The sequence below is a fragment of the Coregonus lavaretus genome (assembly GCF_964263955.1).
Source record: "Coregonus lavaretus genome assembly, chromosome: 27".
Taxonomy (NCBI): domain Eukaryota; kingdom Metazoa; phylum Chordata; class Actinopteri; order Salmoniformes; family Salmonidae; genus Coregonus; species Coregonus lavaretus.
Window position 1 is genome coordinate 42,975,551 of NC_140014.1, and position 16,145 is coordinate 42,991,695.

Sequence of the window (16,145 nt, forward strand, 5' to 3'; positions counted from 1 at the left end):
GAGGCTAGTAGAATATTAGCTAGAGGCTAGTACTTTTCATACCGGCTAGTAGAACATTAGCTAGCGGCTAGTAGAACATTAGCTAGAGGCTAGTAGAATATTAGCTAGAGGCTAGTACTTTTCATACCGGCTAGTAGAACATTAGCTAGAGGCTAGTAGAACATTAGCTAGAGGCTAGTACTTTTCAGACCAGGCTAGTAGAACATTAGCTAGAGGCTAGTAGAACATTAGCTAGAGGCTAGTAGAACATTAGCTAGAGGCTAGTAGAACATTAGCTAGAGGCTAGTACTTTTCAGACCAGGCTAGTAGAACATTAGCTAGAGGCTAGTAGAACATTAGCCAGACTAGCTCGACAGCACAGACTTTGGACTCCTGGGCTAATAGAAATTCCAGTCTACTGGAATTCCAGCCTGACTGGCCAGTGCCCAAAATCCTTCAGATCAAATCAAATTTTATTTGCCACATGCGCCGAATACAACAGGTGTAGTTAAGTAAAAAATTGATAAATAAAAAATAGCAAATTATTAAAGAGCAGCAGTAAAATAAAATAACAGGAGGGAGGCTATATACAGGGGGTACCGGTACAGAGTCAATGTGCCAGTTAGTCGAGGTAATTGAGGTCATGTGTACATGTGGGTAGAGTTAAAGTGACTATGCATAAATAATAAACAGAGTAGCAGCAGCGTAAAAGAGGGGGTTGAGGTTGGGGGGGGGGGTAATGCATATAGTCAGAGTAGCCATGATTAGCTGTTCAGGAGTCTTATGGCTTGGGGGTAGAAGCTGTTAAGAAGCCTTTTGGACCTAGACTTGGCGCTCCGGTACCGCTTGCCGTGCAGTAGCAGAGAGAACAGTCTAATGACTAGGGTGGCTGGAGTCTTTGACAATTTCTAGGGCCTTCCTCTGACACCGTCTGGTATAGAGGTCCTGGATGGCAGGAAATGATGTAGTGCCTTGCGGTCGGAGGCCAAGCAGTTGCCATACCAGGCGGTGATGCAATCAGTCAGGATGCTCTCGATGGTGCAGCTGTAGAACTTTTTGAGGATCTGACACTGTGGCCCTGTCCGACGATACCCCCGGACAGGGCCAACCAGGCAGGATATAACCCCACCCACTTTGCCAAATCCAGCTCTCACTCTCTCTCAAGTCAGTAGACTTTTATTGACACGACAAGTTAAATTACATACATTGTCAAAGTATACATATAAATGGTGGGACCAACAGCAATAAGACATCGATAATAATAGTAGTAGTGGAAATGGGATTACAATTCACAGCAATATTAATAAGAATAACAATAAATGTTTTCATTTCTCTCTCTGTGTGTGTGTGTGTGTGTGTGTGTGTGTGTGTGTGTGTGTGTGTGTGTGTGTGTGTGTGTGTGTGTGTGTGTGTGTGTGTGTGTGTGTGTGTGTGTGTGTGTGTGTGTGTGTGTGTGTGTGTGTGTGTGTGTGTGTAGGCGCTGGAGGTCTTGGGGCAGCCCTCTGTGGTAAACCCCTGGTGTCTCTTCTCCTTTCGGGCCCTCAGGGGACACCTGCCCAGGCTGTGGCTATGGAAGCCTTCCAGCAGGCCCTGGCCTCTCGGGACCTGGGCAGGGCTCTGAGCCTGCTGGAGCTCTATGGACAAGGCAGCAGCCAGGAGGGGGTGCTCCGAGACAGGCTACTGGCCTGGGCTGCGCTGGGGGGTGAGTGCTGGGTTCATCGCTCCGCGGTGAAGTTTCCCCTAAGTACAGATCTAGGATGAGCTTCCTCTCTCCCAATCCTAACTTTAACCATTAGTGGGGGGGGGGGGAATGCTAAACTGACACATCAGATCAATGTCTGGTGAGGGAGGGTGGGGTTGGGGTAGAAACATAGGCTATGTCCCAAATACACCCTATTCCCTATATAGTACACTCCTTTTGACCAGCGCCCAATAGGATTCTGTTCAAAAGTAGTGCACTATAAAAGGAAAAGAGTGCCATTTGGTACGTTGCCACGGCTCTGCTTGAACAAAGTCACATTGTTTATGTTGTGTCTGTTTGGTGATTTTTTTATTTATTTTTATATCTGCTGTGTTGACATTTTGGAGATATGATATTGTTGATATTTTTTTCATTCCTGGTGCCAATCTAGTCAATATTTTTACTTCCTGGTGCCAATCTAGTCAATATTTTTACTTCCTGGTGCCAATCTAGTCAATATTTTGACTTCCTGACACAATCCCTGATTTGTTCTTCCCTCCCTCCAGATGGTGAAGACAGCATAGGCCAGTTGTTCAGAGTACAGGACCCGTGTCTGAGGGCCCGTGTTGCCCTCCAGGTCCTGGAGCGCTGGCCCCTGGGATCCTCTCTGGAGCTGCTGGAGTTCTGCCTCAACAACCCCCACATGGAGGCCTCTCTCAGGGGGGAGCTGGAGCTCATGAAGAGGGAGCTGGACATCTATCAACGGGTAACCGGAGTCATTCATCAGAGTTATTACATACTTTATGATCATGTTATTTGAAGCCGATTAGATAAATGTTATTTGACAATTGAAACGGGAACTGGACATCTACGGATGGGTAAATATTAGAGACACTCTAGAAATAATAATGTTATCAATGGGTAATCCTCATGTATTGATTACAGGCTCTGTAAACATGATGTAGCTCAGTTGGTAAAAGTGCCAAGGTCGTGGGCTTAATTCCCGCAGGGAGCACATGCATATCAATGGGTGACCAGAGTGATCAATCAGTTACTAGGGACTTTATAGATGTGCTAATGTTATTTGAAGCCAATCGATGCTTGCGAAGCAGCCACACAAATAATCAGCCGCACAAAAAGCAGCCACACAAATAATCAGCCGCACAAAAAGCAGCCAAACAAATAATGTAGCACTTATTTCGGACTTTATTAGTGAGACTTGCGACAGCAAAGTAAATATTATTAAGTAAATATTATTAATGGGACTTGCGACAACTTCTGAGTTAAAGCAGTTCTGCATAGAAGAGTGGGCCAGTACAATCTATTTTGGGTCTTAAATGTGGTCAATTTGCACATTATGTTCTGGCCCCCCCCAAACCATCCGCTCCAACAAAAAGTGGCCCGCGGCTGAATTTTGTTGCCTACCCTTGGTGTTTAGAGTGACAAAGTAGCTAGCTAACGTCAGCTAACCGCTAATCTCAGGTCTCGTCATTGAGCAGCCCAACTGGATCTCTTGTCATGGGGCAGTGCAGGGAGCGCATGGGGCAGTGCAGAGGAGCGCATGGGGCAGTGCAGAGGAGCGCATGGGGCAGGCGGAGACAATCAGCTATGGATACTAACGGAGGAAGTTACTGTATTTCCAATCTCGGGTTAAGCAATCGGGCCTGGGTAGGGTAGGGCTTGAATGTCGCTGGCATGGGTAGGGCTGGCGCTAAAATGTCATGCCCATGGAGGACTCTAGATATAAGTCCCACAATAGTACGAACAACCAGACAGATGGGCCACATCTCAATAGTATGAACAACCAGACAGATGGGCCACATCTCAATAGTATGAACAACCAGACAGATGGCCCACATCTCAATAGTATGAACAACCAGACAGATGGGCCACATCTCAATAGTATGAACAACCAGACAGATGGGCCACATCTCAATAGTATGAACAACCAGACAGATGGGCCACATCTCAATAGTATGAACAACCAGACAGATGGGCCACATCTCAATAGTATGAACAACCAGACAGATGGGCCACATCTCAATAGTATGAACAACCAGACAGATGGGCCACATCTCAATAGTATGAACAACCAGACAGATGGGCCACATCTCAATAGTATGAACAACCAGACAGATGGGCCACATCTCAATAGTATGAACAACCAGACAGATGGGCCACATCTCAATAGTATAAACAACCAGACAGATGGGCCACATCTCAATAGTATGAACAACCAGACAGATGGGCCACATCTCAATAGTATGAACAACCAGACAGATGGGCCACATCTCAATAGTATGAACAACCAGACAGATGGGCCACATCTCAATAGTATGAACAACCAGACAGATGGGCCACATCTCAATAGTATGAACAACCAGACAGATGGGCCAGTTGGGGAGAAGGGCCTTGGGGAGAAGGGCCTTGGTCAGGGAGGTGACCAAGAACCCGATGGTCACTCTGACAGAGCTCCAGAGTTCATCTGTGAACCTTCCAGAAGGACAACCATCTCTGCAGCACTCCACCAATTAGGCCTTTATGCTAGAGTGGCCAGATGGAAGCCACTCCTCAGTAAAAGGCACATGACAGCCCACTTGGAGTTTGCCAAAAGGCACCTAAAGGACTCTCAGACCATGAGAAACAAGATTCTCTGGTCTGATGGAACCAAGATTAAACTCTTTGGCCTGAATGCCAAGCGTCATGTCTGGAGGAAACCTGGCACCATCCCTACGGTGAAGCATGGTGGTGGCAGCATCATGCTGTGGGGATGTTTTTCAGCGGCAGGTACTGGGAAACTAGTCAGGGTCGAGGGCAAAGGTGAACGGAGCAAAGTACAGAGAGATCCTGGGGCGAAGGTTCACCTTCCAACAGGACAACGACCCTAAGCACACAGCCAAGACAACGCAGGAGTGGCTTCGGGACAAGTCTCTGAATGTCCTTGAGTGGCCCAGCCAGAGCCCGGACTTGAACCCGATCAAACATCTTCTGGAGAGACCTGAAAATAGCTGTGCAGCGACGCTCCCCATCCAACCTGACAGTGCTTGAGTGGATCTGCAGAGAAGAATGGGAGAAACTCCCCAAATACAGGTGTGCCAAGCTTGTAGCGTCATACCCAAGAAGATTCAAGGCTGTAATCACTGCCAAAGGTGCTTCTACAAAGTACTGAGTAAATGGTCTGAATACTTATGTAAATGTGATATTTATGTTTTTTGTTTGTTTTTTTTGCAAACATTTCTAAACCTGTTTTTAATTTGTCATTATGGGGTATTGTGTGTAGATTGATGAGAAAAAAACCCAATTTAATCAATTTTAGAAAAAGTCTGTAACCTAACAAAATTTGGAAAAAGTCAAGGGCTCTGAATACTTTCCGAATGCACTGTATGAACAACGAAGAGGTGTGTTGGCCCTGCCCTGGGCATCCACTCAACATTTACATTTTACATTTACGTCATTTAGCAGACGCTCTTATCCAGAGCGACTTACAAATTGGTGCATTCACCCTATAGCCAGTGGGATAACCACTTTACAATATGTTTTTTTTTTTTAGGGGGGGGGGGTAGAAGGATTACTTTATCCTATCCCAGGTATTCATTTTACATTTACATTTTAGTCATTTAGCAGACGCTCTTATCCAGAGCGACTTACAGTTAGTGAATACATATTTTTTTTTTATACTGGCCCCCCGTGGGAAACGAACCCACAACCCTGGCGTTGCAAACGCCATGCTCTATCAACTGAGCTACATCCCTGCTGGCCATTCCCTCCCCTACCCTGGATGACGCTGGGCCAATTGTGCGCCGCCCATGAGTCTCCCGGTCGCGGCCGGCTGCGACAGAGCCTGGATTCGAACCAGGATCTCTAGTGGCACAGTTAGCACTGCGATGCAGTGCCTTAGACCACTGCGCCACTCAGGAGTATTCCTTAAAGAGGTATTCCTTAAAGAGGTGGGGTTTCAAATGTCTCCGGAAGGTGGTGAGTGACTCCGCTGTCCTGGCGTCGTGAGGGAGCTTGTTCCACCATTGGGGTGCCAGAGCAGCGAACAGTTTTGACTGGGCTGAGCGGGAACTATGTTTCCGCAGAGGAAGGGGAGCCAGCAGGCCAGAGGTGGATGAACGCAATGCCCTCGGTTGGGTGTAGGGACTGATCAGAGCCTGAAGGTACAGAGGTGCCGATCCCCTCACAGCTCCATAGGCAAGCACCATGGTCTTGTAACAGATGCGAGCTTCAACTGGAAGCCAGTGGAGTGTGCGGAGGAGCGGGGTGACGTGAGAGAACTTGGGAAGGTTGAACACCAGACGGGCTGCGGCATTCTGGATGAGTTGTAGGGGTTTAATGGCACAGGCAGGGAGCCCAGCCAACAGCGAGTTGCAGTAATCCAGACGGGAGATGACAAGTGCCTGGATTAGGACCTGTGCCGCTTCCTGTGTAAGGCAGGGTCGTACTCTCCGAATGTTGTAGAGCATGAACCTGCAGGATCGGGTCACCGCCTTGATGTTAGCGGAGAACGACAGGGTGTTGTCCAGGGTCACGCCAAGGCTCTTCGCACTCTACCAGTCAAGTCAATGGCAATGCATAGGCATGCAATAGGCTCTTCGCAACCTAATGCCAGTCAAGTCAATGGCAATGCAGACATACGGATAACTAGATTAAACGTTTTACTTCACAGTTCTAAGCTAGGAGGTGTAGATGGTATTCATCCAGCTAGTTTAACTGCATCAACTACATTTTACAGTGGGGGAAAAAAGTATTTAGTCAGCCACCAATTGTGCAAGTTTTCCCACTTAAAAAGATGAGAGAGGCCTGTAATTTTCATCATAGGTACACGTCAACTATGACAGACAAAATGAGGAAAAAAAATCCAGAAAATCACATTGTAGGATTTTTTATGAATGTATTTGCAAATTATGGTGGGAATCTAAAGCTTTAAATCTTAAATCAGAACAATTTCTTCTACCAATCTAGAGGTGCAGCTGTTTTAGTAACCGCATCAACTACATTTTCATCTGGGGAAAAATGTAACAACTCCCGTTTTTGACCACTTTCCCCAAAACTTAGAGCGTAGGAAATCTTTGTCTACTTCTCTGCTATTTAAATCTGAAATCTGAACACTTCTTCCACTTCCCAAAAAATCATTGGTAAAGAGCTGAAGAAAGACACAATTTTACTTCATGTAAAATTACCATCTACAGCGAGCTCCAAAGTATTGGGACAGTGACACACTTGTTGTTGTTTTGGCTCTGTACTCCAGCACTTTGGATTTGAAATTATACAATGACTATGAGGGTAAAATGCAGACTGTCATCAGCGCACACATACAGTGGGGAGAACAAGTATTTGATACACTGCCGATTTTGCAGGTTTCCTACTTACAAAGCATGTAGAAGTCTGTAATTTTCATCATAGGTACACTTCAACTGTGAGAGACGGAATCTAAAACAAAAATCCAGAAAATCACATTGTATGATTTTTAAGTAATTAATTTGCATTTTATTGCATGACATAAGTATTTGATCACCTACCAACCAGTAAGAATTCCGGCTCTCACAGACCTGTTAGTTTTTCTTTAAGAAGCCCTCCTGTTCTCCACTCATTACCTGTATTAACTGCACCTGTTTGAACTCATTACCTGTATAAAAGACACCTGTCCACACACTCAATCAAACAGACTTCAACCTCTCCACAATGGCAAAGACCAGAGAGCTGTGTAAGGACATCAGGGATAAAATTGTAGACCTGCACAAGGCTGGGATGGGCTACAGGACAATAGGCAAGCAGCTTGGTGAGAAGGCAACAACTGTTGGCGCAATTATTAGGAAATGGAAGAAGTTCAAGATGACGGTCAATCACCCTCGGTCTGGGGCTCCATGCAAGATCTCACCTCGTGGGGCATCAATGATCATGAGGAAGGTGAGGGATCAGCCCAGAACTACACGGCAGGACCTGGTCAATGACCTGAAGAGAGCTGGGACCACAGTCTCAAAGAAAACCATTAGTAACACACTACGCTTTCATGGATTAAAATCCTGCAGCGCACGCAAGGTCCCCCTGCTCAAGCCAGCGCATGTCCAGGCCCGTCTGAAGTTTGCCAATGACCATCTGGATGATCCAGAGGAGGAATGGGAGAAGGTCATGTGGTCTGATGAGACAAAAATAGAGCTTTTTTGTCTGAACTCCACTCGCCGTGTTTGGAGGAAGAAGGATGAGTACAACCCCAAGAACACCATCCCAACCGTGAAGCATGGAGGTGTAAACATCATTCTTTGGGGATGCTTTTCTGCAAAGGGGACAGGACGACTGCACCGTATTGAGGGGAGGATGGATGGGGCCATGTATCGCGAGATCTTGGCCAACAACCTCCTTCCCTCAGTAAGAGCATTGAAGATGGGTCGTGGCTGGGTCTTCCAGCATGACAACGACCCGAAGCACACAGCCAGGGCAACTAAGGAATGGCTCCGTAAGAAGCATAGAAGACCTAGCCAGTCTCCAGACCTGAACCCAATAGAAAATCTTTGGAGGGAGCTGAAAGTCCGTATTGCCCAGCGACAGCCCCGAAACCTGAAGGATCTGGAGAAGGTCTGTATGGAGGAGTGGGCCAAAATCCCTGCTGCAGTGTGTGCAAACCTGGTCAAGACCTACAGGAAACGTATGATCTCTGTAATTGCAAACAAAGGTTTCTGTACCAAATATTACGTTCTGCTTTTCTGATGTATCAAATACTTATGTCATGCAATAAAATGCAAATTCATTACTTAAAAATCATACAATGTGATTTTCTGGATTTTTGTTTTAGATTCCGTCTCTCACATTTGAAGTGTACCTATGATAAAAAATTACAGACCTCTACATGCTTTGTAAGTAGGAAAACCTGCAAAATCGGCAGTGTATCAAATACTTGTTCTCCCCACTGTATACCATGCCAGCAGGAGTTTGATTCCACCCCCACACCCTTCTGGCACAAACTTTCCTGCCATATTTCCTGTCTTTCTCTCACGGTGTCTATCCACAAAAAAATATAACAAATATGCAAGGAGTGGGACTGCCTCACTCCTTTAAAAAAAACATTAACTGTTCAAAACATTAACAACTTTTTTTTCTGGGTCATCCTAGATGTTGAACCTGCAGCCTGCGTTGCCGTGGGTGACCTGGCAGGAGTTGAGGACAGAGTCTAGGAGAGACCCTGAGTCCATGTTTTCTAGGATGTTGGAAGCCAGGGTGAGTCTCAGCACTGTGTTATGAATAGTCTATTTTTTATTTATCCAGGTTATCTATTTTTCAAGAGAGACTTGGTCCAACCAAGACAGCAGCAGGGGTGAACAATGTTTGAGACAAATATCAAACATACTGTATCAACAACTCACAGACATAGACACACCTTAAAACATTTTATGTTTTGACGTAGACACATACATTTCAATTACAAAAACCTACAAGTGTCATAGATTTAAAAAAAATCTATCATATGTACCACCGCAATCACATTCCTCACTAACATGCGAGTCAACCAACATTTTAAACTCCTCCAAGGAAACAAGGTCCTGGAGTTTCAAGCTGGTCTGGAGAGAATTCCAAGACCAAAGAGCTGAGTAACTAAAACACTATTTGCCAATGATCCGTTCTGATTTTAGGAACCGTTAAAAGTAAGTAGGACCATAACTCTTATTTATTTTCTAACCTTATCAAAGAACAATAGAGATAAAGTGGCAGTTTTCCCAAAATGGCTTTATAGATCCTTGTATACCAATGTTTAAGCCTACGTAGAGTCAACGAAGACCAGTCAACACCACTATAGAGGTCACAGTGGTGTGAAGACCAGCCACCACTATAGAGGTCACAGTGGTGTGAAGACCAGCCACCACTATAGAGGTCACAGTGGTGTGAAGACCAGCCACCACTATAGAGGTCACAGTGGTGTGAAGACCAGCCACCACTATAGAGGTCACAGTGGTGTGAAGACCAGCCACCACTATAGAGGTCACAGTGGTGTGAAGACCAGCCACCACTATAGAGGTCACAGTGGTGTGAAGACCAGTCAACACCACTATAGAGGTCACAGTGGTGTGAAGACCAGCCAACACAACTATAGAGGTCACAGTGGTGTGAAGACCAGCCAACACAACTATAGAGGGCACAGTGGTGTGAAGACCAGTCAACACCACTATAGAGGTCACAGTAGTGTGAAGACCAGTCAACACCACTATAGAGGTCACAGTGGTGTGAAGACCAGCCACCACTATAGAGGTCACAGTGGTGTGAAGACCAGCCAACACCACTATAGAGGTCACAGTGGTGTGAAGACCAGTCAACACCACTATAGAGGTCACAGTGGTGTGAAGACCAGCCACCACTATAGAGGTCACAGTGGTGTGAAGACCAGCCAACACAACTATAGAGGTCACAGTGGTGTGAAGACCAGCCAACACAACTATAGAGGTCACAGTGGTGTGAAGACCAGCCAACACAACTATAGAGGTCACAGTGGTGTGAAGACCAGCCACCACTATAGAGGTCACAGTGGTGTGAAGACCAGCCACCACAACTATAGAGGTCACAGTGGTGTGAAGACCAGCCACCACAACTATAGAGGTCACAGTGGTGTGAATACCAGCCAACACAACTATAGAGGTCACAGTGGTGTGAAGACCAGCCAACACAACTATAGAGGTCACAGTGGTGTGAAGACCAGCCACCACTATAGAGGTCACAGTGGTGTGAAGACCAGCCACCACAACTATAGAGGTCACAGTGGTGTGAAGACCAGCCACCACAACTATAGAGGTCACAGTGGTGTGAAGACCAGCCAACACAACTATAGAGGTCACAGTGGTGTGAAGACCAGCCAACACAACTATAGAGGTCACAGTGGTGTGAAGACCAGCCACCACCACTATAGAGGTCACAGTGGTGTGAAGACCAGCCACCACTATAGAGGTCACAGTGGTGTGAAGACCAGCCACCACTATAGAGGTCACAGTGGTGTGAAGACCAGCCACCACTATAGAGGTCACAGTGGTGTGAAGACCAGCCACCACTATAGAGGTCACAGTGGTGTGAAGACCAGCCACCACTATAGAGGTCACAGTGGTGTGAAGACCAGCCAACACAACTATAGAGGGCACAGTGGTGTGAAGACCAGCCAACACAACTATAGAGGTCACAGTGGTGTGAAGACCAGCCACCACTATAGAGGTCACAGTGGTGTGAAGACCAGCCACCACTATAGAGGTCACAGTGGTGTGAAGACCAGCCAACACAACTATAGAGGTCACAGTGGTGTGAAGACCAGCCACCACTATAGAGGTCACAGTGGTGTGAAGACCAGCCACCACTATAGAGGTCACAGTGGTGTGAAGACCAGCCACCACTATAGAGGTCACAGTGGTGTGAAGACCAGCCACCACTATAGAGGTCACAGTGGTGTGAAGACCAGCCACCACTATAGAGGTCACAGTGGTGTGAAGACCAGCCACCACTATAGAGGTCACAGTGGTGTGAAGACCAGCCACCACTATAGAGGTCACAGTGGTGTGAAGACCAGCCACCACTATAGAGGTCACAGTGGTGTGAAGACCAGCCACCACTATAGAGGTCACAGTGGTGTGAAGACCAGCCACCACTATAGAGGTCACAGTGGTGTGAAGACCAGCCACCACTATAGAGGTCACAGTGGTGTGAAGACCAGCCACCACTATAGAGGTCACAGTGGTGTGAAGACCAGCCACCACAACTATAGAGGTCACAGTGGTGTGAAGACCAGCCACCACTATAGAGGTCACAGTGGTGTGAAGACCAGCCACCACAACTATAGAGGTCACAGTGGTGTGAAGACCAGCCACCACTATAGAGGTCACAGTGGTGTGAAGACCAGCCAACACAACTATAGAGGTCACAGTGGTGTGAAGGCCAGCCAACACAACTATAGAGGTCACAGTGGTGTGAAGGCCAGCCACCACTATAGAGGTCACAGTGGTGTGAAGACCAGCCACCACAACTATAGAGGTCACAGTGGTGTGAAGACCAGCCACCACTATAGAGGTCACAGTGGTGTGAAGACCAGCCAACACAACTATAGAGGTCACAGTGGTGTGAAGGCCAGCCAACACAACTATAGAGGTCACAGTGGTGTGAAGGCCAGCCACCACTATAGAGGTCACAGTGGTGTGAAGACCAGCCACCACCACTATAGAGGTCACAGTGGTGTGAAGACCAGCCACCACCACTATAGAGGTCACAGTGGTGTGAAGACCAGCCACCACTATACAGGTCACAGTGGTGTGAAGACCAGCCACCACTATAGAGATCACAGTGGTGTGAAGACCAGCCACCACTATAGAGGTCACAGTGGTGTGAAGACCAGCCAACACAACTATAGAGGTCACAGTGGTGTGAAGACCAGCCACCACTATAGAGGTCACAGTGGTGTGAAGACCAGCCACCACTATAGAGGTCACAGTGGTGTGAAGACCAGCCACCACTATAGAGGTCACAGTGGTGTGAAGACCAGCCACCACTATAGAGGTCACAGTGGTGTGAAGACCAGCCACCACTATAGAGGTCACAGTGGTGTGAAGACCAGCCACCACTATAGAGGTCACAGTGGTGTGAAGACCAGCCACCACTATAGAGGTCACAGTGGTGTGAAGACCAGCCACCACTATAGAGGTCACAGTGGTGTGAAGACCAGCCACCACTATAGAGGTCACAGTGGTGTGAAGACCAGCCACCACAACTATAGAGGTCACAGTGGTGTGAAGACCAGCCACCACTATAGAGGTCACAGTGGTGTGAAGACCAGCCAACACAACTATAGAGGTCACAGTGGTGTGAAGGCCAGCCAACACAACTATAGAGGTCACAGTGGTGTGAAGGCCAGCCACCACTATAGAGGTCACAGTGGTGTGAAGACCAGCCACCACAACTATAGAGGTCACAGTGGTGTGAAGACCAGCCACCACTATAGAGGTCACAGTGGTGTGAAGACCAGCCAACACAACTATAGAGGTCACAGTGGTGTGAAGGCCAGCCACCACTATAGAGGTCACAGTGGTGTGAAGACCAGCCACCACAACTATAGAGGTCACAGTGGTGTGAAGACCAGCCACCACTATAGAGGTCACAGTGGTGTGAAGGCCAGCCAACACCACTATAGAGGTCACAGTGGTGTGAAGACCAGCCACCACTATAGAGGTCACAGTGGTGTGAAGACCAGCCACCACTATACAGGTCACAGTGGTGTGAAGACCAGCCACCACTATAGAGGTCACAGTGGTGTGTCAGATGCTTTTGGTTGGTAATATACCGAAGAGCTGCATCATACTGAATCAAGGCCTTCAGGGTGGTGCTTGAGTTCTGACTATAAATTACATCACTGTAGTCCAAGACAGACAGGAATGTATTATAATAATAATAATAATAATAATAATAATAATAATAATAATAATAATAATAATAATATGCCATTTAGCAGACGCTTTTATCCAAATGTGTGCATAAATTTTTTCGTCTGGGTGGTCCCGGGGATCGAACCCACTACCCTGGCGTTACAAGCGCCGTGCTCTACCAATTGAGCTACAGAGGACCAGCTATTTTCTGCCTTATTGCCGGTAATAAAAACCTGTTCTCAACTTGATCTTCTTTACCAGGTTCTCAACATGATTTAGTGAATCTCAGCTTCTCCTCCACCCAAACTCCCAGATATTTGTACGTCTTGACTTGCTCTATAGAATGTCCTTCCAAGGTAGTAATGACGTGGTTTTCAGAGTGTTTAGGATCATTCCCAAAGCCAACACCTCCTTTGGCCGCCATTCCTTCCAGTTCTCTGCTGCCAATGACTGGAACGAATTGCAAAAATCTCTGAAGCTGGAGACTCTTATCTCCCTTAATAACTTTAAGCATCAGTTGTCAGAGCACCTTACCGATCACTGCACCTGTACACAGCCCATCCGAAATTAGCCCACCCAACTACCTCATCCCTATATTATTTATTTTGCTCTTTTGCACCCCAGTATCTCTATTTGCACATAATCTCTTGCACATCTAGCATTCCAGTGTTAATACTATTGTAATTATTCTGCACTATAGCCTATTTATTGCCTTACCTCCATAACTTGCTACATTTGCACACACTGTATATATATTTTCTGTTGTATTTTCTGACTTTATGTTTTTTTTACCCCATATGTAACTCTGTTGTTTTTATTGCACTACTTTGCTTTATCTTGGCCAGGTCGCAGTTGTAAATGAGAACTTGTTCTCAACTGGCTTACCTGGTTAAATAAAGGTGAAATAAAAAAAATAAAAAAATAAAAAGGATTGGGAAAGACCATGTATATTGTTTTAGAGGAATTTATAACGCTTTTATTGCACCTTTATTTATTTTTTGGTGAACAATTGTTTTTTATTGGGTCTCAAGGGCTCTACAATCATGAATATACAATTACACTTCCCACCCTGTCCCCCAACCCCCCCAAAAAAGTTTTTATCAAATTAAAATAAACAACACGCACTACACTAGAATATACACATCAAAACACCAAGTAAGCATTTTACATCACATCCAACAGTTTAGAGATTTCTGAGGCGGCTGCGTTCCATGTTCCCAGAGTGCTAGGACTGGGCTTTATCCATATGGGCAGTGGATAACACGCATCATTACGTCCTGAAAGTATGCTAGCCATTTCCTTATGTGAAGGTCATGTGGTGGCAACCAGCGCTGAACAGCACGTTTTTTTGGGCAGCAGTCAACCCAGCCAGCCAAACGTTTCGCTGTTTCTCATTCAGCTGCACACCTGTTTCATCGTTAAGCAACAGCAAACTCATAAACCTCAGGACAATCCCATATCATATGTTTGTATGTGCCAAGTGTATTGAGGTTACATAGGTCACAGTATGGGCTTTGAGCCTGTTTTGCATGGAATCTTACAAGTGGTGTCCACTACGATCTATGGCACAGTTTAAAATTAATTAACTGATGGTTTGGGTTCTTTGAGTGAAATATATTCTCCCAAACATTCTCCCAACCAATATCCTCGTCATCGACAGCCAAATCATTTACCCATGCTTTAACCATAGAAAGATCTTTCTGCTTTAACCATAGAAAGATCTTTCTGCTTTAACCATTGGAAGATGAGAATAAATAGCGGACGGAATAACTCTGGACTGGAATGTAAAAATCCACTCCATCACCTTGTGCCTTCCCAAACTTGGCAGGAAGCGCTGACTGTAGTCTAAGATATAGAACCCCATAGACAGGAAGCGCTGACCGTAGTCTAAGATGTAGAACCCCATAGACAGGAAGCGCTGACCGTAGTCTAAGATATAGAACCCCATAGACAGGAAGCGCTGACCGTAGTCTAAGATATAGAACCCCATAGACAGGAAGCGCTGACCGTAGTCTAAGATATAGAACCCCATAGACAGGAAGCGCTGACCGTAGTCTAAGATATAGAACCCCATAGACAGGAAGCGCTGACCGTAGTCTAAGATATAGAACCCCATAGACAGGAAGCGCTGACCGTAGTCTAAGATATAGAACCCCATAGACAGGAAGCGCTGACCGTAGTCTAAGATGTAGAACCCCATAGACAGGAAGCGCTGACCGTAGTCTAAGATGTAGAACCCCATAGACAGGAAGCGCTGACCGTAGTCTTAAGATGTAGAACCCCATAGGCAGGAAGCGCTGACCGTAGTCTTAAGATGTAGAACCCCATAGGCAGGAAGCGCTGACCGTAGTCTAAGATATAGAACCCCATAGACAGGAAGGATTAAAAGGATCAGAAGATGCTTCCCTTGCTGTCATTGATGTGTCCCCTCATCATCTCTCTGGCAGGAGTTTTCTCTATGTGCAGAGTGGGTGGTGCTGTACTCTGTCTCAGACCACCTCAGACTACAGCTGCAGACTGAACACCTGCTGCACCTGCTGGAGAAGGGACAGACTGACAACGCTTTCCAGGTGGGCTTTCATCTGCATCGCAATCAGTCTAAACTGGCTTCCTCCGTATCTTCTCCTTCCTCTCCTCCGTTTCTTCTCCTTCCTCTCCTCCGTTTCTTCTCCTTCCTCTCCTCCGTTTCTACTCCTTCCTCTCCTCCGTTTCTACTCCTTCCTCTCCTCCGTTTCTTCTCCTTCCTCTCCTCCGTTTCTACTCCTTCCTCTCCTCCGTTTCTTCTCCTTCCTCTCCTCAGTTTCTACTCCTTCCTCTCCTCCGTTTCTACTCCTTCCTCTCCTCCGTATCTTCTCCTTCCTCTCCTCCGTTTCTTCTCCTTCCTCTCCTCAGTTTCTACTCCTTCCTCTCCTCCGTTTCTACTCCTTCCTCTCCTCCGTATCTTCTCCTTCCTCTCCTCCGTTTCTTCTCCTTCCTCTCCTCAGTTTCTACTCCTTCCTCTCCTCCGTTTCTACTCCTTCCTCTCCTCCGTATCTTCTCCTTCCTCTCCTCCGTTTCTTCTCCTTCCTCTCCTCAGTTTCTACTATTGAGATGTGGCCCATCTG

The 16,145-nt window shown here is 46.5% G+C and overlaps 1 protein-coding gene across 1 annotated transcript in view; it reads left to right on the plus strand.

Annotated features, from left to right (window-relative positions):
• The window catches only part of zfyve26 (zinc finger, FYVE domain containing 26), a 113,179-nt gene that overhangs the window by 45,412 nt on the left and 51,622 nt on the right, over window positions 1-16,145 (plus strand). Inside the window, 4 exon segments of the mRNA XM_084143898.1 lie at window positions 1,457-1,681; window positions 2,227-2,426; window positions 8,771-8,875; window positions 15,489-15,611. Coding sequence (XP_084000024.1) covers window positions 1,457-1,681; window positions 2,227-2,426; window positions 8,771-8,875; window positions 15,489-15,611 — 653 coding nt within the window.